The sequence below is a fragment of the Periplaneta americana genome, chromosome 10 (assembly GCF_040183065.1).
Source record: "Periplaneta americana isolate PAMFEO1 chromosome 10, P.americana_PAMFEO1_priV1, whole genome shotgun sequence".
Classification (NCBI taxonomy): Eukaryota; Metazoa; Arthropoda; class Insecta; order Blattodea; family Blattidae; genus Periplaneta; species Periplaneta americana.
In genome coordinates, this window is record NC_091126.1 from 182,472,513 (window position 1) to 182,497,657 (window position 25,145).

General features: G+C 35.2%; 2 protein-coding genes across 3 annotated transcripts in view; both read right to left on the minus strand.

The window, feature by feature from the left end:
• Positions 1–1,409: 1,409 nt before the first annotated feature.
• Positions 1,410–23,852, minus strand: LOC138708237 (glucose dehydrogenase [FAD, quinone]-like). 2 transcript variants are annotated; one of them, XM_069838577.1, is made up of 2 exons: positions 23,740–23,852; positions 1,410–3,424 (listed from the first exon to the last, which is right to left on the minus strand). In XM_069838577.1, exon 2 carries the CDS (start codon positions 3,421–3,423, stop codon positions 1,552–1,554), a length of 1,872 nt encoding a protein of 623 aa, XP_069694678.1. In that variant the 5' UTR covers position 3,424; positions 23,740–23,852; the 3' UTR covers positions 1,410–1,551. The 2 variants fall into 2 exon arrangements, with proteins under 2 accessions (XP_069694678.1, XP_069694677.1); XM_069838576.1 differs by lacking the exon at positions 23,740–23,852 and adding an exon at positions 7,973–8,114.
• Positions 13,414–25,145, minus strand: part of LOC138708236 (glucose dehydrogenase [FAD, quinone]-like) — a 37,913-nt gene continuing 26,181 nt past the window's right edge. Inside the window, exon 2 of the mRNA XM_069838575.1 lies at positions 13,414–15,599. Within this exon, the coding sequence (XP_069694676.1) occupies positions 13,718–15,598 (1,881 nt within the window). The 5' untranslated portion in view covers position 15,599 and the 3' untranslated portion in view covers positions 13,414–13,717. The remainder of the gene's footprint in view (positions 15,600–25,145) is intronic.

Consider the following 25,145-nt stretch of genomic DNA (forward strand, 5'->3'; position numbering starts at 1 on the left):
ATAATAATAATAATAATAATAATAATAGTAATAATAATCCTTGTTATCCAATTATTAAGAAAAGAATTGTAATATAATTATATGCATATAACGTGAATTCTATTTAAATTAATTTACATAAAATTTCGGAAAATAAATTTCGATAGTATAGTTAGAAGGTGAACTTGCGAATTCTAAATGAGGCAATAGAGCAAATAGACAGCTTCAGCTGCAGCTAGGAAGTCAAAAGGAGGTAGCTTTTAATACAAGAAGGAGCATCTTCTGCGGACCTCTGAAAAAAAAAAACTAATGAAGTGCTTTGTGTGTAGTGTTGCATTGTATGGGGCAAAACATGGACATTACGACGAAATAAAGAGAAGCGACTAGAAGCATTTGCAATGTGGATATGAAGGTGTGAAATGGACAGACAAAATAAGAAAAGCTGTATTGGAAAGAATGGGTGAAGCAAGAAGCAAGAATGAGGTTGAAGCTAATCAGGAAGAGAAAAAAGGAATTGATTGGGTCACTAGTTGAGAAGAAAGTGCCTACTGAAGGATGCACTGGAAGGAATGGTGAACGGGAGAAGAGTTCGGGCAGAAGAAGATATCAGATGATAGACGACATTAAGATATATGAATCATATGCGGAGACAAAGAGGAAGGCAGAAAATAGGAAAGATTGGAGACTGCTGGGTTTGCAGTGAAAGGCCTGCCCTAGGACAGAAAACTTTGAATGAATGAACACTTTAGTTCTCCATTTGTGAAGTAAAAAGTGGCTTTAATCTACGAGTACCTACCTCAGGTCGTCTTCAGAACAGTGCTTAAATGCGACAGGTTCATGTCAGTAGATTTACTGGCATGTAAAAGAACTCCTGCGGGACACAATTCCGGCACATTCGGCGACGCTGATATAACCTCTGCAGTTGCGAGCGTCGTTAAATAAAACATAACATTTCTCTGCCGGACCGTATTTAAAAGAAAGGAGATCATGAATTAGAAAAAGAAATAAATTATGGTCTATTCAACGACGCTCGTAACTGCCAAGATTACTACATCAGTGTCGCCGGATGTGCCAGAATTTTGTCCCGCAGGACAGGACAGAAGGCCAGCGCTATACCGACTGCGCTATCCAGGCCGAAATGACGAATTAGAATGTTCTAGATTGATTTAGAAGAATGTTTAATATCTTGCGTTAAACGGCATATTCAATACGATAGGAACAGGGACTTATATTCAGTTACGAGTAAAAATAAATATAACGTAATTTGTTATAATAGCAAATTAAGGAATATTTTGTTTAATAGCGAAGAATTGAATTCCTATCCATACTAACGAAGTACATTTTACCACATTGCTTTACACACGTGCAAAAATGTTTCATTACCCTCTGTGAAACATATTTATGTGTTATGAATTTTATAATACAAATAATTGCATTAAAATTATAAAGTTTAATTTGTAGAAATACACTGATGAGAAACATTGGAATAATGAGTTACATTTCATTTTAATTACTAATATCTTCATATTATATTTACACACTTCTAAAATATATACAAATCCCCTTTAACTGTTAGTCTAGTTCAGGCAGCCAGTCTGATTTGATCATAGCGGCTGCTTTCTCGCCTATCATTATCGTGGTTCCATATGGCGGTGGACCAACAATGCGGGGCATGACTGACGCATCTGCTACTCTGATCCCACTCACGCCATGCACTTTCAGTTCGGAATCAACCACAGCATCTGGGTCTGAACTGGGTCCCATTTTGCATGATGATGTCGAATGAAAGCAAGACGTAGCTACGTTCTTCATCATGCACTCCCAGTACTCGCGGCTGAGGAAGTCAAGACCCTCACACGCGCTCACGAACAATTTTCTCCTCTTAGCGTCCCTTTTCTTCATTACGTCTGTTTCCATTACTTTTGAAATAATTCTGATAGCATCTATTACGGAATCGAAGTCCTCTTGTCTACTCAAGAATCCAGAATGCACCTTTGGAAGATCTGAAGGACTCTTTGAACCCAGTAAGATATTTCCCCTGCTTTTAGGTCGGCAGAGCAGTGGCACCAACATGATAACATTTCCTTCCTTGGATAATTCGTTAAGCGAATGAATTGTTTCCTCCTTTAAGTCGAATTTTTTACCAAACGTAGCTATGCCTTCAGTGTCATTTGCAAAGAAATTGAAAGGGAATATCAAGACATCCGGCCTGTCATCCGGGGCTACCCTCGTCCTGATGAAACCTAGGACGGTTGACCCATAATTCGTAGAATAGAACCCGGTTCTTCTAGTTAAATATTCATATGCAGCATCAAGGAGAGTGGAAGAATTTGGTTGAAATTTATCGGATTTCGAAATGGTGAAGACGTTGCCCAGAAATAACAGATGGTCCTGAAAATTTTCACCAACTTTCAAGTCTTTAATAGTTTCTATGCCAAGTTCATTCAAATGATCTTCAGGCCCAATTCCAGATAACATGAGAACTTGTGGCGAATGTATCGTGCCAGACGAGACGATTACTTCCTTCTTAACTTTAACTTCATGGACTTTGCCATCATTTGTTTGGAATTTGACGGCCTTGGCGGTTTTAGTGATGGGATCAATTACAATCTTTTCCACTTGCGAATTCTTGAGAACATGAAGATTTTTTCTGTTTCTAGCAGGATTAAGGAACGCCTTTAACGTGCTCCATCTGGTGCCATTTTCAATTGTTGCGTGCAAGCCTGCAAACCCTAGTTGACTGGCCCCGTTGATGTCTTCTAGTATTGGGTGTCCTGCTTCTTTGTATGCGTCTAAAAGTGTCATTGCAAAGTCTAGCTTCTGAAGGCGTTGCACAGTTAGTGGGCCACCTTTACCGTGATAAGGTGAATCAGGATCCTCATCTTCCGTGGGTTTGAAATTCTCAGACTTCTCGTAGTATTTGGAAAGTTCGTCATAACTCCATCCCTTGTTCCCATCTTCAACCCACTCATCGAAATCTCCTCTCATACCTCTGAAGTACAACATTGCATTTATAGTGGCAGTTCCGCCCAACACTTTCCCTCTCGGTATATTGCATCGATGATCGTTAAACCCTAAGCAGTTACCTTCCCCTGGTTCTGTTCTGACCTTCCAATCTATTTCCGACTTGAGATAAGAGCTGAATATCGCAGGGATATTGGTGCCTAATGGTGGATCTCCACCTGCTTCGATGACGAGGACGTTCCAGTCTTCGACCTCGCTGAGGCGAGCAGCCACCACTGACCCTGCTGTTCCTGCTCCCACGACGATGAAGTCGTACTCGTCACGAAGATAGTCTCTCGCGTCTTCTGGGTACGGGTGCGGTCCCACTAGCTGTCGCTCCGACTGCAGAAGCGTGGAGATGAGGCTGGTGAAGAACAAGGCCCCGCCCGGACAGGACGAGCCTGCAGTCCAGTGGGCCCCGGTTGAGCAGGAGAGGTCCATTCTGTTTTACAAATAACACATTTGAGAAACAAAATGTACTCGTAATGAGTTACATTGAAAATCATCCGTAATAAAGGTCAACATTAAAGTTGGTACAATTTTTCGTTTGTCGACTCTGAGTTCTGGAAATTTTATTTAAAATATTTTACAATGACTTTAATTTACTTAATTTCTGAAGACAAAAATATCCCTATGATGCTATGTATACTTGTATGTGTATACCCCTGTGTATTACATACAGTATTTATATACAACCCGCGCAGTGGCGTCGCGGTCTAAGGCATCCTGGCTAGGACTTGCGTTACAGAATGCGCGCTGGTTCGAGTCCTCATGGGAGAAGAAATTTTCTCATGAAATTTCGGCCAGTGTATGGGACCGGTGCCCATACAGCATCGTGATGTACTTGGGGAGCTACGATAGGTAGTGAAATCCGGTTGCGAATGCCAGTTATAACGGCTGCGGGGATCATCGTGCTAACCACACGATACCTCCATTCTGGTTGGATGATCGTCCACCTCTGCTTCCACATGTCGGCGTGATGCCAGCAGCCGGATGGTCGGACTAGGCCCTTCCCGGGCTGTAGCGCCACAGATTATTATTTATATACAAGGTGTATCAAATTGAATACATTACATATTATGGGAGTGTCTCATCGACCATTCGGAATCGGTTTCATTCAACGTACGTATATGAAAATTGTTGTGAATGATTTGTATTTGCGTAACAAGGGTAAGATATCACCTGTATTCCTATTTATTGACATGCATGTGTTCCTGTCGAAATTCGTACAATCAAAGAAATATTTGCATATAATTTGCTTTCCGAGCTTAAGTAGTGGCTAAAGAAATTAAGATATTATACGGGCATACTGTACATCTTACTTCCATAGGATTGCGGTGTGAACAAAGATATGGCTATTAAAACGTACGACACAACTATTTTTTTATCCGATGGAATAAACAGTCGGTGGAACGGTGTGAGATATGTATTGAAAGGAGGGGAGATTATGTCGAAAATTATATAATATATTATTTGTATCTGTATTTGATGGTTTATATTCCAAAAATTGAATTTACTGTTACTTTCTGAAACACACTCGTATGTGGAGATTTATTATCTCCGTCGCTCCCTCTGCCAAACGTAACTAAAATATTTTTCCAGGCATGATCTACATTCTTTCTTGTAGCCAAGAATTACTCCAATAGTTCATAGTCAAGCACAAAGTTATTGTTTTGTAGTAACCAAGCATAAACCCCAATTATTTGCTGTAGCCAAGCATAAAACCAGTCGTGTGTTGTAGTCAGGCATTAACCCAGTTCTTGTTGCAGCCAAGCACAAACCCAGTTGCTTGTTGTAGCTAAGCATGAACGTATTTGTTGTAACCAAGCATGGGCTCAGTTGTTTGTTGTAGCCAAGCATAAAGCCTGTTGTTTGTTGTAGCCAAGCATAAAACCAGTCGTGTGTTGTAGTCTGGCATTAACCCAGTTCTTGTTGCAGCCAAGCACAAACTCAGTTGCTTATTGTAGCTAAGCATGAACGTATTTGTTGTAACCAAGCATGGGCTCAGTTGTTTCTTGTAGCCAAGCATAAACCCCAATTATTTGCTGTAGCCAAGCATAAAACCAGTCGTGTGTTGTAGTCAGGCATTAACCCAGTTCTTGTTGCAGCCAAGCACAAACTCAGTTGCTTGTTGTAGCTAAGCATGAACGTATTTGTTGTAACCAAGCATGGGCTCAGTTGTTTGTTGTAGCCAAGCATAAAGCCTGTTGTTTGTTGTAGCCAAGCATAAAACCAGTCGTGTGTTGTAGTCTGGCATTAACCCAGTTCTTGTTGCAGCCAAGCACAAACTCAGTTGCTTATTGTAGCTAAGCATGAACGTATTTGTTGTAACCAAGCATGGGCTCAGTTGTTTCTTGTAGCCAAGTATAAACCCCAATTATTTGCTGTAGCCAAGCATAAAACCAGTCGTGTGTTGTAGTCAGGCATTAACCCAATTCTTGTTGCAGCCAAGCACAAACTCAGTTGCTTGTTGTAGCTAAGCATGAACGTATTTGTTGTAACCAAGCATGGGCTGAGTTGTTTGTTGTAGCCAAGCATAAAGCCTGTTGTTTGTTGTAGCCAAGCATAAATCCAGTTGTTTGTTGTAGTGAAAAATGATACCATTTATTGTTGCCAAGCATGAACTCAGTTGTTGTAAGCGTGCATAAACTGAGCGTAACTTCAGTTCCTAGTTGTAGTCGAGCATAGCCGAGATTATCTGTGTAGTCAAGTGTAACCATAATTATTTTTTGTAGCTAAACATAATCCAAAAGTGTATAGCAGCCAAGCATTACCCGGTTATTCCGTGAAGCAACTGTAACCCAACTATGTGTTGTAGGCAAGCATGTCTCCAATAATCGTTCTAGTCTCTGCTTATTGTGCTTGTCGTTGGAATTCGTTTTTGACGAAATTACCACGAGGATGCGATATAAGATTACCTGCCATTTGCCTCACAGTTGAGGGAAAAACCGAACAAGATAATCAATTTTGAAATTCTTAAGTTAGTTGAACCTAAATGTTTCACATCTGCTGCTTTACTACACAGTACAAATTATGGTCCACGTCTATATAATTCGATAATAAAATTTCATCCAGAATTGACTACTTTAAGCAATGAAATTTTCAAATCCAAAATTAAAAAAATTATATGACAGACTTCCCTGTATATATATTATGTACCATGTATTGTAAAACAAGTTTATTTCTATCCTAAGTATATTTTTTCTATCTTATCTTGATTGCTATATCAACATGACCTGTACTAATTATACTACTTATAATAATTTTATACTAATTCAGAAATCTCAACGTCGTCTCTTTTTTCACACTGTTATTACTAGTATTATAACTTACTAAATTTATTATCATCTTTATGTGACCATTTTCTGAAGTATTTTGTCTTCAAAGTATGTATATCTATGTAACGGAACTGTCCCCGAACACGAGCTTTGGTCTTTCGGGGTATTTTAATGTAACGCTTTTATGTATATGTTATTGTTAAATAAATAAATAAAATGAAACAAAATAAAAAAATTCAATCAGGACTCGAGCCAGCGCTCTAGCACAGTCTCACGTCTCGATTCTAACTAGCTGTCGTCTGAACTAAACTGGTAGCACTTTGTGTGTTGTAGGAAATCCAAAGACTCAGTACTTCAGAGCAGTGGTTTGCAAACTGGGGGTCGTGTAAAGAGCTGAGAGGGGTCGGGAGATGATTTACAAAATGAAACAAAAAACGCCTTATTAACATACACTTACTGTATGTTCAGGAACATATGCAATATTCAACATAAGAAAAAAGTTTCAGCAGTTATACACTGAAGTAAAAAATTATTTTATCAATGCGATAAATGTGTCTGTTTTTCAGGAAGTATCTCTCAAATCTGGACTCTGTGTTCGACAGAGACGCAGTGATATCACTTTTAAGTTCAACCAGTTTCTCGTCTTTGTTTTGATGGCAATCATAAAGGATAGGCTGATTTACATAAATATGAGGTTGCAAATGTTATACAAGATTTAAGAGTTTCTTTTGCAAACTCGAGGTATTCATGCTTTCTTTTGATCCACAGCTGGTCTACACTCTACGAAAAATATTATTTTCAAAGTTTCAACATTTCATCAGTAGTACATACATATTTAAATGAATTATTTTATTTTTATTTTTAATTTCAGCTAGTTGAATGCAACTGTCTAAAAATGTTTTTAGTGTCCATCTGCAACTGTCGTATGCTCGAGTGTCTTCTGAAAAGTATTAAAAAGCTGTTGTTGAGAATTGTGCTAATTTAATTTAACAAACTCAGTATTTGTCTTATCACCCTTAAAAATTTAAAAGCCATGATGGGGCTTACTCATTGGTAATTAATGTTTTATCATATACCGTCAATGCTTATCTATTTAAGCATTGACGGTATATGATAAAACATTAATTACTAATTATCACCCCTAGCTAAATTTTCCACGAATTCTTTAATTCACTGGAATGATCACATTCCTTCTTGTCAAGTGACGTAGACCAGAAATCAAGTTTCTTTATGAATACTTTGATTTTATCCCTGGCTGTTATTATGTTAACATCTTGGCCTTGTATACTCGTGCTATTCAAACTGTTTAAGCGTTGGAAAATATCAGAAAGTAGGCTGCTATAAATGATCTTCATATAATATTTCATGTCGTTATTGCACTATATTTTTCTGTTGTGGTCGTTCTGTGGGTGGTTTAAACTAATTTTGAGTAAAACTATCGTCGTTTTCGATCGTACAGGGTTTTGTACTTTTCGAATAGGATTGAGTTCGCTACCAGTTCGTTAGTGGGGGGGGGGTTGAGCCTTCAAAAAGTTTGGGAATCGCTGCTTTGGACAATGTTAAGCTGTAGATTGTGCTGAAGGTCGATATCACATTACATTGAAAGAATATGATAACACTAACATGGTCCATATTACAGTGATTTCTGATGTTGTTCGTTGGAATTAAATAGTTCTCTCTGACATGATAAAACTAAATTTTAATTAACTTACCTGTTTAGACGTAGGTCAGGAGAAAGGCTTCCAGTTACCAGCCTGAACTGAGCTGCAAAGATACCCGAGCGCCAAGAACATATGGTAGACAATTTGTTTACGAGAAAGCATCTTATTCGCAGTGGTTATCACTCGACTAGGCACTGATAATGATAACAAGTCTCGATGAGTATTAAAATTATCTCTAGTGTGTACACGTACATGGTATTTATATTTTTATCGACGCGGTCTGTGGGTATAAACCTGTCTAATGAAGTATAATGCACGCTGCATACAAGATGCTGTGATGCACTTACTACGTGAAAATGTAATTTTAACAATTGCACCGCGGTCGATGGTTTTACGTTGATTTGGTAATTAGCTGTACATATACGAGTATAAAATAAGGTAAGTCTGCCTAAGTTCGCCACCTTAACAAAATGTATTTTAAACTAGCCGTACCCGTGCGCTCCGCTGCACTTGTTAGAAATAAATATAAAGCAATTACATAATTAAAATATGATGTTTGATCCAGGGAACATTCGTGTTTGATAGAAGGATAAATCGTTTAATATGTTACTTAATTTAAATTGTATTTAAAATATTAAAATGCTATCATTTTGATCCAGAGACCACTCATTTGGTGCAATGACAATTCCTTTAACATACTTCTTAATTGTTATTACCAATTATTTTTGGAAAAGCGAAAATTAACAGAAAAAATTTGGCTACAGATTTATTATTATGTTTATATTATATTATATTATATTATATTATGTAAAAAGTATGTTGATAACGGATGTACTCGAATTAGAAAGTTTTTAATTTGTTGTGGGAGCTCTTGAATCTCAGGAGGAACAGCTTTTACAACAGCGCAACATAATCTGCTTGGCTCATTACCAAATTTTTTTGCATTGCATTTATTGCATATATATTTTATGTATTTTAACACGATTCAATTGAGCATAGTTAAAATTTGAATTATAAAATAATGGATTGCTAAGCTAACGTACTATTACTGCATACTAAATCAATACACTCTCGTTGTTCGTTAATTCTCTGAGATAAACATTATTTTAAGAAATACAGGAAATGAATACACAGAATAGCCTATCACGTTTTCTGTGCATAAGAAGCTATTTTAATCTTACCTGTCCTCAATTCACTCAGAAGTTACTGTAATAACATTATAGCATTATGTCCATATAGAGAAACTACACTTTCCAATGGTGAAATAATAATTAATTACACAAATCGGTTCATTTAGCTTCCGATATTACTTCATACAAACACAGAAACATTGTCTGTAGGCTATGTTTCATAGCTTTCGATTGTTGTGGCCAAGGCCCCTTATAGACGAAGTCATTTGTTTTTTATTTCAATACACCGCCTTAGATGGCAGTTATACAATAATGGATTGCTAAGCTAACGTACTATTACTGCATACTAAATCAATACACTCTCGTTGTTAAAACTCATTTATCTCATTAAATATCAGTCCTATCAAAATTTTTCAAAGAATAAAACATATCAGAAATAAGGTTTAAAGAAACTTCTGTTATGTAACATTTTTCACAAAAATCAATAATAAGCGAGATATTTCGATTTATTTAATTCAGACCCCCTTATAACCCCCCTTTTAAATAAAGTATTTTCAATGCCATATAGCCTAAAATCTAAGTTACAACGAACTTAATTTATATTCCAATTTTCATCGAAATCCGTTCAGCCATTATCACGTGAAAAGGTAACAAACATCCAGACAGACAGACAGACATACAAACAAAATTTTCAAAAAAGCGACTTTCGTTTTCAGGATGGTTAATTATACATGTTAACATCAATTATTTTTGGAAAATTACCAGAAAAAGTTTGGCTACAGATTTATTATTAGTATAGATTGTAGATGAAGTCATATTTCTAAAGTATAAAAAATTGCGTTGGAATATTTATAGTAAAGAGCATCTTAAATAACAATTTCATGAAGAATAAGATACTGTTTCTCGTACAAAAGCAAAAGAGACAGGAGATGCAACTGGCGACGTTAGGACGCATGCGTTCCCCAAGTTCGCCACTTGTGTGCCTGTTGTAAATTCAAATAATGCTTTAATATCAAGTGAGTGCAGATGTAATATATTTTGATAAAGAAAAATGGTCATAGTAGGAATTAGACAAAGTTTTATCACTAATAAATTATCACAGGATGAATAATTTAGTATTCCTTACTTACTCACTGGCTTTTAAGGAACCCAGACGTTCATTGCCACCCTCACATAAGCCCGCCATTGGTCCCTATCCTGAGCAAGTGTATCAATCCATTCTCTATCATCATATCCCACCTCCCTCAATCCATTTTAATATTATCTTCCCATCTACTTCTCGGCCTTCCTAAAGGTCTTTCTTCCTCAGGCCTCCCAACCAACACTCTATATGCATTTCTGGATTCGCCCATACGTGCTACATGCCCTAGCAATCTCAAACGTCTGGATTTAATGTTCCTAATTATGTCAGGTGAAGAATACAATACGTGCAGTTCTGTGTTGTGTAACTTTCTCCATTCTCCTGTAACTTCATCCCTCTTAGCCCTTAGCCTCCCTTTACCTATAAAATACCTGAAATATGACTGATTTAAATACTAAAGCTAAAATGTAATCAGTTATTATAAACTGCCAACTGTTTAAAAAGGTAGAAGCAGTAACGAATGATCTTAAGTTGGCCATGATAGAAGCTGCAGTAACGAACTTAAGAACAGTTCCAACATTTAATAATAATGTCATCAGCATTATAGAAATGAACATAAACAATTATTATACGACTGTCCTGAAATTGACAAGCAAGTTACAAAATCATCGAATATAAATTTTTTTAAATTGGAATGAAAAGTTAGAATAAGTAGGACTTAGTATTTGACAATAATTTAGATAATTAAAATTATGAATAAATTTCAATTAACTTATTTAAATGACATTTATGCCTACATCTTAAAATTCCATTCTATAGAAAGATATGAATGAATAATTTTAAAAATACTATTTAATGCTTGTGCTCATAATACCCTGTCCATATTTGCCTCAGTGAATTATTTCAACAAATGACCTCTGTGTGCAGCGAGTACATACTTCAGAACCCCCACCATGTGGATTATTGTTCTGTTTAAATCTAGCATTCCCGCCTTTAAAGTTTATCTGTACTACACACATTTGTGGCAGTCATTCCTTAAGTAAATAATGTAAAAATCAACAACAGCACTGTTTTTGCTATGCTCCAAAGTGGACTCACGTACATAAATTGTATTTGTAGCGTCAACACCATTCACACTACGGTTCGCCACCTTAGTTCAGATTTACCAATGTACTATCTGATGTTTCGAAGCTCATGAAGAATTATGGTAACTTGGACATTACCTTAAAAGTGCCCATATTATCTGGGTGCCCATATTTGCCTGACTTCCCCTATTCTACTGAATGACACAGTAATTATGTTTTTAATCATGCCAGTGCTTCACAATAACCAAATCATCTCAGAACTTTTAACAAATATTCATAAAATGAATAGTTATGTGAAGAACTGCACTACTATTAACAGGAAGTGATTTGTGCTTTTCCTTATTTTTCTTGAGAAGGTCGTTTTCTTTCACCCATTTTTATAATCAGTTGTATTCACTACCATTAGTACATATCATGCCTTAAATCAGAGTCCAGCAAACATATTTGCTTAAACTGTGTTCGAGGGCACTCGGGTATCTTAGGGAATGAAAGGACAGACCAACTAGCCAAGTTTGCTTGTTCCATGAATGTCGTAGACAATTACCATAAAATTCCTGTCAGTTTCATAAAACATAAATTAAGGGAACACATGTTAGCAGGCTGGGATGTACAATGGCAAGGAAGTAATAACGGCTCTCTAACTAGGGACTTATTCTTTCCTACAATAATCTCTAGGTTGAACTGTAAACACATGATACCCAATTTCGTGCTTACGCAATTCATTTCAGGCCATGGAAAATTTAAAACATATTTTAAACGGTTAAAAATCAATAATGTAAATGCGAGGAAAGCGACCAGACTGTTCATCACCTCCTATTTGATTGCCCAATTTTCGAAAGAACTCGCCTCTTATTACTGTCACATGTCATCTCGTGTTCTGGGCAATTTGAAAGACCCCTGTGCTTTATGTTTAAAAAAATGCTGTTCAAGATAATTTCAGAAATTCGTATCACATATTCACAATTCACTGTAAATAGCTACTTAATGTATTTCTGCCACAGTAAGAGAATTTGAAGTTAATGCAATTAGAAAGGATATATGAATGTGTTAATTTTGTTTGTATATATTCAGGGTCTATTTTTTTTATCATTTATCTAACATGCAGGTAAAGGTATCCCCGTAACATGCCATGAAGGCACTTGGAGGGCATGGAGGTAGAGCCCCATGCTTTCCATGACCTCGGCACTAGAATGAGGTGGTGTGGTCGGCACCACGCTCTGACCGCCTTTTACCCCCGGGAAAGATCCGGTACTCAATTTTATAGGAGGCTGAGCGAACCTCGGGGCCGTTCTGAAAGTTTGGCAACGAGAAAAAATCCTGTCACCACCTGGGATCGAACCCCGGACCTTTCAGTCCGTAGCCAGCTGCTCTACCAACTGAGCTACCCGGCCGCATTAAGAATAATAGTAATAATAATAACAATAATAATAATAATAATAGTAATAATAATAATAATAATAATAATAATAATAATAATAATGATAGCTGTAATATCACTGTTTCATATCATATATGTTTTTATGTAATTTTCCTTTTATTTGTCTTTTCTGTGTATTCTATATAATATGTCTATGTCTTATGTTTTGAACATGCACTAGTATGTCATGTCTATTTCATGTCATTTTTATGGCATATACGTCCTTAAAAGTAATATGTACATTTCTACGAAATGCTCACTTTTTTTTTTAAGTAGCAAATCTGTGTGTGGTATGTCCTGGGAAAGTACTGTATGTAATATGTCTGCATTTCATATATTGTGTATCTATTTCTATATATTATATCTATTTTGTCTTATATCTTTGTCCTTGTATAATATAAATATGATTTTTATTGTCTTACACATTTAATGTAATATGTGTATTTTATGTCATAATTATGTATACATTTTATGTAACTATTTGTATAGGGCTACAATATGTATGATTTAATTACAGCCCTAATATACCTTCGGGTAAAATAGGGTTCTATAAACTTGGAAATTCAATAATAAATGAGAGTCGTTCTCTAAAATTTACACATAATAGCATAAGATAGTACGTCAACCATGAAATGATTTAAAGAAAAGGAATTTCAAATTAAAATATTCTAGATGCATTTAAAACATTGAGCAATTTCTTGCGCTGACCAAAATATTCAATACCACAGGAACAGGAACTTAGAAGGGACAATAAGTACAATAAAGCATTACATAATCTGTTATACTAAAAATGTAGTAATATTTTATTAAATAGCGAAGAATTTCAATTCTGTGCATTATAATGAAGTACAGTACATCTTACCACACTAATTTGCAGGAGCACAAGAAATCGTTACACCTTGTAAATCATACCGATATGTTGTTATGAGTTGACATAAAATTCATAACAAACAAATGTAGTACACTTTGTAGAGGTACACTGATGAGAAACATTGACATAATGACTTACAGTTCATTTTAATTACTAATATCTTCATATTATATTTACACACTTCTAAAATATATACAACTCCCCTCGAACTGTTAGTCTAGTTCAGGCAGCCAGTCTGATTTGATCATACAGGCTGCTTTCTCGCCTATCATTATCGTGGTTGCATATGGCGGTGGACCAACAATGCGGGGCATAATTGACGCATCTGCTACTCTGATCCCACTCACGCCGTGCACTTTAAGTTCGGAATCAACCACAGCATCTGGGTCTGAACTGGGTCCCATTTTGCATGAGGATGTCGAATGAAAGCAAGACGTAGCTACGTTCTTCATCATGCACTCCCAGTACTCGCGGCTGAGGAAGTCAAGACCCTCACACGCGCTCACGAACAATTTTCTCCTCTTAGCGTCCCTTTTCTTCAATACGTCTGTCTCCATTACTTTTGAAATGATTCTGATAGCATCTATTACGGTATCGAAGTCCTCTTGTCTGCTCAAGAATCCAGAATGCACTTTTGGAAGATCTGAAGGACTCTTTGAACCCAGTAAGATCTTTCCCCTGCTTTTAGGTCGGCAGAGAAATGGTACCAACATTATAACATTTCCTTCCTTAGATATCTCGCTAAGAGAATTAACTATTTCCTCGCTTACATCGAACTGGCGACCAAACGCAGCTATGCTTTCAGTGTCATTTGCGAAGAAATTAAAGGGGAATATCATGATATCGGGTCTGTCATCCGGGGCTACCCTCGTCCTGATAAAACCTAAGACAGTTGACCCATAATGGGTAGAATAGAACCCAGTTCTTTTAGTCAAGTATTCATATGCAGCATCAAGAAGTGTCGAAGAATTTGGTTGAAATTTATCTGATTTCGAAATGGTGAACACGTTGCCTAGAAATATCAGATGGTCCTGAAAGTTTTCTCCAACTTTCAAGTCTTTAATAGTTTCTATGCCAAGTTCATTCAAATGACTTTCAGGACCAATTCCAGATAGCATGAGAACTTGTGGCGAATGTATCGTGCCAGACGAGACGATTACTTCCTTCTTAACTTTAACTTCATGGACTTTGCCATCATTTGTTTGGAATTTGACGGCCTTGGCTGTTTTAGTGATCGGATCAATTACAATCTTTTCCACTTGTGAATTCTTGAGAACATGAAGATTTTTTCTGTTTCTAGCAGGATTAAGGAACGCCTTCAACGTGCTCCATCTGGTGCCATTTTCAATTGTTGCATGCAAGCCTGCAAACCCTAGTTGACTGGGCCCGTTAATGTCTTCTAGTATTGGATGCCCTGCTTCTTTGTATGCGTCTAAAAGTGTCATTGCAAAGTCTAGCTTCTGAAGGCGTTGCACAGTTAGTGGGCCACCTTTACCGTGATGAGGTGAATCAGGATCCTCATCTTCCGTGGGTTTGAAATTCTCAGATTTCTCGTAGTATTTGGAAAGTTCGTCATAACTCCATCCCTTGTTCCCATCTTCAACCCACTCATCGAAATCTCCCCTCATGCCTCTAAAGTACAACATTGCATTTATAGTGGCAGTCCCCCCCAACACTTTCCCTCTTGGTATATTGCATCGATGATCGTTAAACCCTAAGCAGTTACCTTCCCCTGGTTCTGTTCTGACTTTCCAATCTATTTCCGATTTGACATGAGAGAAAAATACTGCAGGGATGTTGGTGTCTAATGGTGGATCTCCACCTGCTTCCACGACGAGGACGTTCCAGTCTTCGACCTCGCTGAGGCGAGCAGCCACCACTGACCCTGCTGTTCCTGCTCCCACGACGATGAAGTCGTACTCGTCACGAAGATAGTCTCTCGCGTCTTCTGGGTACGGGTGCGGGCCCACTAGCTCTCGCTCCGACTGCAGAAGCGTGGAGATGAGGCTGGTGAAGAACAAGGCCCCGGCCGCTGGACCTGGACAGGAGGTCCCAGCAGTCCAGTGGGCTCCAGTTGAGCAGGAGAGGTCCATTCTGTTTGAAAAATAATCAAGAATTACTAAATAGGCAGTAACACACATTTGAGATAGAGAAACAAAATGTATTGAATCACATTGCACATCATCCATATTACAGGTCAGCATTAACGTTGGCTATGACTTTTAGTTTTCTCACCAGTGAGTTCTGCAGGTTTAATTTCAAATATTTCACAACTACTTCAAGTCTGATATATGTTTTACTGATTCTCCGAAAAAAATCAATATTGTCGTGTATATAGCCCTATGTGTATAAATAAATATATAATTTTAAAAATAAATACGATAATAATTAGGCCTATATAGGCTATACACAGTCAACCGTAAATAATTTCATTAATTTTCAAAGGTTTACTCTTTGAGATATTTTCAAACAAAGAAGTGTAATACAAGTTTCCTTGCTTTTTTATCCTTTTCGAAGAATTTTTTATGTGAAACATATCATAGTATGTTTTGGGAAAGCCATTGATTTAATTCCCAATACACTCATTCAATTTAAGAGAGAAATGTATTTTGATAATAAATAATGAAATGGAGAATGGAGGAAATCCAAGATCCTTAGCATTGGTCAACGACATAAATAATTGAAAGAACTTTTGTTTTTTTTCCCCCCTTTAAATGTGCAGAAATTTGACCAAAACAAATTTAACATTTTTATATTTCTTCGCAGAACGAAAAGTTACATTTGTTCGGATCAAATTCCTGCACATTTAAAGGACAAAACTAAAATCATTTCAGTCATTTATCATAATAATACACTGTTCTCTTAAATTAACTGAGCATATCGGGAATTAAATCAATGGCTTTCCAGAAACACGCTATGAAATATTTCATGTAAAAGAATTTTTATCTCGAAAAGAAAGCGAAAACGAGCAAAATTGTATTAAATATTTTTAAAATATCTCTATGAATAACCCACTAAAATTAATGACAGTACTTACGGTTGACTTTGTGTGTGTGTATATATATATATAGATAGATAGATATGGAAGACAGGGATTTAACATTGGCATAAGAAACTCGTTTATATACTGCATATACATATAAAGTATAAAATAACTGCATAAAATTTACACTGTCACACGTTAAAAGTGTTAAAATTGTTTAAAATGGTATTTACCTTAGACAGACGGCCCGTTTCGACGCTATTTGTCATCGTCTTCAGTGTCTCTTGAACCACTGCTGATTTTGGCTCTGCGATGTGCAGTTGTCGATGGTAGGGGTGGGGGTGTGTTGTTCCTATGGTGGGGGTTGGTTGTCTGTATGTTATGACGTATTATGATGTCAAACAATGTGTGCGTATTGAACTGTAGTTGCGTATTAAGTATGTAATGTGGGTGTGCTATTGTATTCTTATATATTTCGTATTGTTCTAGGATATTTAACTGTAAACTTTTTGGTGTGATGTGTAAAATTTCCATATCTGTTTCTATATTATTGTAGTCATGATTATTGTCGATAATGTGATCTGCATAATTTGATGTAATGTAAGGTTTGGTTATAGCTTTAATATGTTCGTTGTATCTTGTATGAAAGGATCTTCCTGTCTGTCCTATGTAAAAATGTGGGCAACTATTGCATTTTAATTTATAAACTCCAGTTGAATTATATATATTTGAATGTTTAGTGTGGTTATTTAAGTATTTATGTGTTGTATTATTTGTTTTATATGCAATTTTGTACTTTAGTTTTCTGAATGAAGTTGCGATTTTGTGGGTATTCGTATTGTGATATGTTAATGTTATGTATTTATTCTCGCGTGCTGTTTGTGTTGGTTTGGTCTGTTTTTGTTTTGCCTTTTTTATTAGTGTGTCTATTATGTTTGGGCTGTATCCATTGTCCTGTGCTATATATTTTATTGTGTTTAATTCTTCCGTGTAGTTGTCTTTGTTCATTGGTATATTAATTAATCTGTGTGTCATTGTACGGAAAGCTGCATGTTTATGTTGTATGGGATGATTTGATGAATTGTGTATATGTGTTGTGGTTGTAGTGGGTTTCCTATATATTTTGAATTCGTGTCTGTTATTTGTTTTGGTTATGGTGATGTCTAAGAAGTTTATAGCTTGCTTATGTTCCATTTCTACTGTATATTTTAATTTGGGGTGTATTTTGTTGAGTTGTTGATGTAGGTTTTCTATTTGTCTTTTGTTTCCATTATATAAGACTATTATGTCATCTACATATCGATGCCAGTACATTATTTTCTCTGCGTGTTTGTTGTTGTCGGTATTTAGTATGTGTGTTTGTTCTATGTTGTGAATAAAGATTTCAGCTAATATACTTGATATAGGTGAACCCATTGGTAATCCTTCAGTTTGTGTATAATATTTATTGTTATGTGTGAAATAATTTTGTTTAGTAATAATTTCTGTGATGTGTAAAATTTCGTTAATATGAGTCTGTGGTATGTTATTTTTGATAAGCATTTCCCGAAGTATTTCTAGTGTTTCTGTTACTGGTATGTTTGTATATAGATTTACGATGTCAAATGATGCTAATGTTGTATTGTGTGGAATGTGTTTGTATTTTATTTTGTTAACTAAGTCTATGGTGTTGATTGTTGTTGTTGGGTTTTCAAATTGTATACTATTTCTTATAATGTTGTCAACACCATAGACTTAGTTAACAAAATAAAATGCAAACACATTCCACACAATACAACATTAGCATCATTTGACATCGTAAATCTATATACAAACATACCAGTAACAGAAACACTAGAAATACTTCGGGAAATGCTTATCAAAAATAACATACCACAGACTCATATTAACGAAATTTTACACATCACAGAAATTATTACTAAACAAAATTATTTCACACATAACAATAAATATTATACACAAACTGAAGGATTACCAATGGGTTCACCTATATCAAGTATATTAGCTGAAATCTTTATTCACAACATAGAACAAACACACATACTAAATACCGACAACAACAAACACGCAGAGAAAATAATGTACTGGCATCGATATGTAGATGACATAATAGTCTTATATAATGGAAACAAAAGACAAATAGAAAACCTACATCAACAACTCAACAAAATACACCCCAAATTAAAATATACAGTAGAAATGGAACATAAGCAAGCTATAAACTTCTTAGACATCACCATAACCAAAACAAATAACAGACACGAATTCAAAATATATAGGAAACCCACTACAACCACAACACATATACACAATTCATCAAATCATCCCATACAACATAAACATGCAGCTTTCCGTACAATGACACACAGATTAATTAATATACCAATGAACAAAGACAACTACACGGAAGAATTAAACACAATAAAATATATAGCACAAGACAATGGATACAGCCCAAACATAATAGACACACTAATAAAAAAGGCAAAACAAAAACAGACCAAACCAACACAAACAGCACGCGAGAATAAATACATAACATTAACATATCACAATACGAATACCCACAAAATCGCAACTTCATTCAGAAAACTAAAGTACAAAATTGCATATAAAACAAATAATACAACACAGAAATACTTAAATAACCACACTAAACATTCAAATATATATAATTCAACTGGAGTTTATAAATTAAAATGCAATAGTTGCCCACATTTTTACATAGGACAGACAGGATGATCCTTTCATACAAGATACAACGAACATATTAAAGCTATAACCAAACCTTACATTGCATCAAATTATGCAGATCACATTATCGACAATAATCATGACTACAATAATATAGAAACAGATATGGAAATTTTACACATCACACCAAAAAGTTTACAGTTAAATATCCTAGAACAATACGAAATATATAAGAATACAATAGCACACCCACATTACATACTTAATACGCAACTACAGTTCAATACGCACACATTGTTTGACATCATAATACGTCATAACATACAGACAACCAACCCCCACCATAGGAACAACACACCCCCACCCCTACCATCGACAACTGCACATCGCAGAGCCAAAATCAGCAGTGGTTCAAGAGACACTGAAGACGACGACAAATAGCGTCGAAACGGGCCGTCTGTCTAAGGTAAATACCTTTTTAAACAATTTTAACACTTTTAACGTGTGACAGTGTAAATTTTATGTTTTTAACAAAGTGTTAACGAGAACTTTAATCAATAAAATAACTGAATCAATGAGCTGTGTTTAGGAATTAGTGGGTTTTGACAATTTATAAAGCAAGAAAACATCATGCTGTGACTTAATAGCCAAAAATGATGTGCTTTGATTTTGCAAATTGTCATTGCCTCTTAATTTCTAAATATGGCCCACTGAATAAGTCGTTTGTTCTTTTTTTATTCATACCGTAGGTTTCTTAAGGAAGCCTTAAATTCCTATGTCTTATACCCAGAAAACAGACGGTATACCTACGTACATCACTAGACAGAGTGTATCAAATTTTATACGTATTAATTATTTATGATCGTGTTCCACCGAGCATGAAAAACCAATTTGTTCAATGTACCTATATCTAAATTTTGATCGTTATTGTACGACTGAATTTAAATATTTTCTTGTGGCTCCCTTTCAGTATCAGAGTTTATTTCCATCTTTCGCACATTCATTATGAAAGTGCGGCAAGTGTTTGTAATATCTCGTGGGATTGCACGTGTTTATAAAGATGTTTTTCTGGAAGAGAACGTGTTTGGAATTCTTATTCATAAGTATTTTTGATTGTTTTCATATTGTAATCTACACCAAGCTCTATATCCGTGCGCACCATGTTCCAGACATTTAAGTGATGAACGTAGCATGGTAAAGAAATCTCAGCAAGTTTTTCAGAATTTATTTAACCTATTTTTATAAATCTTCTATGAAAATAAGAGTTTTAAAGTAATTATAATATGTTAAATCAACATGATAAATACAGGAACGGTGGACTAGACATTAAACTCTAGTCAACTCTGTGTAGACTTTGTACTGTATCTGTGTAAAGATTATGGTTACAGCAACTTAATGAAATATTCTTATTAAACAATAAATATAAAAATCTTAGTAGACTGCGGTAATAAAATTGATTATTTAGGACCTTAATATTAACTTGTCATGAATCTTTCAGGTATTTATTTCACTTTCGATGGAAAGCTGTTCGGAGCTCGTTTGTGTTGTATTCAGTATAATGCACACTGGTTACCTTTTCATTACATAAAATTGACTTTGTCAGCACGTGAAGGAATTACTATTGAATGATACTACTGCTGACAGTGATGATGATTATTATTATTATTATTATTGTTATCCAGATATTGAAACCCTATTTTACCTTTGGTATATTAGGGTTGTAGTTTGTTACATGTGAAATACATTATGTAGTGATAATACACAATTTTAAAGAATTAATAGTAGGTCTGAATCATAGTTACAATATAAATACACTAATTAAGAGGCAGTAAACAATACTAAATACGTTATGCAATAATTACTTTCAGTTAAAACAAAATGAAATAAAATTAGAAATTATAATCGAAGGTGTAGAGAAATTGCAAGATTATTACATTAATTTGTGATCTTATACATAATTTTAAGCAATATTAATGAGATAATGCACAGAATTGGCGTAGTTACAAATAAAACACCTATTATATAGTTGGTTTGCGATAGTAAAAAAAAATTAAAACAAAATTACTTATGGTTACAAACTATATACCTGTCATCAAATACTCAACAATTGTAAAATCTATAATACAAACATAGTTATTGTTGTCATTACTATTATTATGTCCCAAAGATAGACACCTTGTTTTACATAGTGCATTAGGATTTTATAACATCATTAATTTATATACAATTAATAGCTACAGTCTTGCGTGGATGTGGTGTATAAACTCTGTGAATTGTTTGTAACAACATTTTTTTCTAAGAAAATGGTAAAGGGGTGTGGAGTAATTTAAATTGCAGTCCGAGATATGATATCTTAAAAAGTGTCTTTTCCTTTCGAACACTGGACAGTGAAAAATCAAATGTTCAACAGTCTGATTCTCTTTGCATATGCACAGAGATTCTTTGATGTCACTCGCTATAAATCTGAAAATATAACAAACTCGTTTAAAACTACTTTAAGGCCATACCGTGCAAACATTTCGGCATAAATCTGAAAGAGATAGGTGTTGTGGAAACTTTAGGCTTATGGAAACAAGGTTTAATATGAAATGGTATATAATTATTTATACTGTCTGTGTAAGAATGTCAGAAAATTTATCTTTGTGAATAAGTACTCGAACTTGAGAAGTATACAAACGGGAACCTTAATAACTAATATCCTTGAGACTAAATGAAAAACTAACTTTGAATGGGTTGAGTGAAATGCTGCAGTATCCAGTGCGGCTTCACAGCGGCGGGCTGGAGCACAGTCTTCATAGTTAATATCACGGAAAAGCAAGGAAAGGATCTATAATGTTGCTGTATTAACTGGACTGCGATACTTCAAAGTAGGAACTGTTGCATGTTAGTGACATGCCTGAAGGAAAACGAGGCGAACTACACCTTGACAGTTATCTCATCACGAAGCTCTGAGGACTTGGGAACAAGTTAAATTTAAAAGTTGGTGCATTTGCAGTAAATTAATAGTTAACGTCACCAAAACAATGTGTTTAAATTTCCATACGAGTTCTATTAATAATGAATTTAAGTTTAATTTCGATGAAATTTAATGAGTGGTCCAAACATGTTAATTGAATTGTTCAATTATTGGACTGGAATGAGCAGGTAGATTTTGAAATCAGAAAACTTAAGATGTTTTGCTATTTTACGTTTAAGGTAATTTTTACATGAAAAAGATTGATCTCAGTTTAGTACTCCTTGCTGTATTCATCCTTAAGCTATGCAATATTTTTACGGGATAATTCTGTTAACATGAGTAACATGTTTATATCCAGATTTAGATCCATGCAAAAGATAGCAAATATCAATACCTTAAAAACAATATACTTTGCATACTTCCACTCCGTAATGAGTTTTGGAATAATATTCTGGGGAAATTCCACAGATAGTAACAATATATTTCTATTACAAAAAGAGTAATTAGGATAATAGTAGGTAGGTGCCAAATCTAGAGAATCGTGTAGGACTATTTAAAAAAAAACTACAAATAATGCCCATGGCATGTCAGTATATCTTTTCATTAATAATCTTCCTCGTATGTAATCGTGAAAACTTTGTAACTAATTCAACAGTTCATAGCATAAATACACGTCAAAAATGACTTTCATACTCCATGGGCAAGTTTATCGTGCTATCAAAAAGGAGTGCGTTATATGGCAGTAAAAATTTTTAATAGCTTCCCTATCGATATAAAAAATGAAACTCAAAACATAAAATTATTTAGGGCCAAATTAAAGAAGTACCTAATTTCTCACGCCTTCTATTCTGTAGGTGAATTCATGACATTCAATAACACTTCATGAAATTGATACTAAAACTTTGTGTTGTATTAGTGGACTATATTGTAAATCTCGTCTGTGTATATTTCATCTAGACTGTGACTATAAATTAAGACTTTATAATAGTATTACGTTTTTTGACTTGTTCCATATTCTAGCTTAAGTATGTATGACTACCATGGAATGTTAATAAATACAATACAATACAATACAATACATTACAATACAATACAAAAAACATCATTAGAGTAACTTGATAATAAGCATTAATGTAATACTCATTTTATAAATCTCAAAATTCTTACAGCTCCTTGTATATGCGTATGTATGTAAAATATTAATTCTAATGAAACATAAACAAAAATAAACATTTTCGCAACTATGACACTCGTGGTATCGCAACCTCTACAGTTGTGCTTGTCGGTTGAATTCACATTTGACGAAATGAATTCGAGGATTGGATATGGCATTACCTGGCATTCGCTTCACATTAGAGGTAAAGATCAGAAAGTCTAACCAGGTAAGCTACTCAAGCGGGACTCGAACCAGGGCCCGAGCAGTTAGTGTAAATTTACTCGATACTTTTGACTTGAGAGTATATCCGCTGTGCAGTATATTTGATAATCGTACTGAATTACGATACAATATGAAACACCGACATTGCTACTACAGCAACTTCTGATACTGCTCGTTCGAATTAAATATCTCTCTCTGATATGACGGAATAAATTTCAAATACCTGTTGCTCTTCAGATGTAAGTCACCCAGTTGCACTCGTGAACTGAACGGTATGAATACCCCAACAGCAACAATTTATAGCAATTTTGTTATCTTATCGAAGAAGCAAAATGAGAGAGCGTTTAGAGAACAGTCAGATACAGTTCGCACTCAATGGGCCCGTTATCTGCTACTGATAGCGACTTTCGATTAGTAAAAATTATCCCTATGCAGGGTGTAGGCGAAGTAGGATATTTTCGTCCTCGTATCGTAGTTGTATCAAATGCTATCTAACGAATTGTGTAATAACAATATGTAGGTATAATACATTTTGCATAACATTGTGTAACGAATCGACTCTTTGTCGCAAAGTATGTAGTCTGTACTGTTCTCCAACCAGGAGATCAACCGTGAAAGGAATGTGCTTACTATTGCGTCATCTATTGGAGCGCAGTAGATAGATAATATTAGAGTTATAACGTCAGTATAAAAATAATGCGCTCTCCTGCATATGTTATTTCCTGTATGGAGGGATTAAAAGACCAGGATATTAACCGTGATCGAATTTTGTAACTAGGGTAGTATAAAAATGTGTATATCAGTGTTATTGTTTGTGCTGTGAGATCTAGCCAATAGAGATACGAGTACCCGCGTGTGTGACCTTATGACATCTTATGACATCAACATTCATTCACAGCATCACCCCGCTTCGTTTCATTCCCTGGAGACTTTCTCGTGGTTGGAGTACAGTAGTGGGGTTCACACGATAATATTCTTTGTTAATATTTTGGAACGACACCTACCCGCAGTGGGACCAAAACGCTGGGTTGGTGGTCAGTGTTGCCATAATTTGAAACGTGACTTGTCGTGTGTTTACTTAAAAACACTATTCATCTGAAAAATTCCCTAGGTGAAATTGGAGCAACTTAGTATGCAAGTGCTGTGACAAAATAAATGTATTAATGGTGTCTTTTACCGATAATGATTAAATTGTGTGTACTCTAACTTCAAAGTAGGCTCAGAAAATTATTAACATCACAATTGAAGCTGCGTTTTACCTTTCCACCACCATTGAAAATGATAATGCGACCAGAATTTCTGAAGCTCAAAACGGTACAGTCACTAATACTAATCTTAGCAGAAAACTGCGCCTCTTAGTTGCACAACATTCAGTACCGGAAATAGAAATTTAATTATTTAATTTTAAAATAATCTAAACACAGCGTAGGTATTAACTACAGTTGAGTTTGATTATACATATAACATTATTACAAAAAAGAAAGAGCAAAATTGTATTACTTACAATGTCGTAACACTCCTATTGGACATGTTATGTTTTTGTGAATGAACTACCATAAGAAGTTGCGCAACATTCAGTACCGGAAATAGAAATTTAATTATTTAATTTTAAAATAATCTAAACACAGC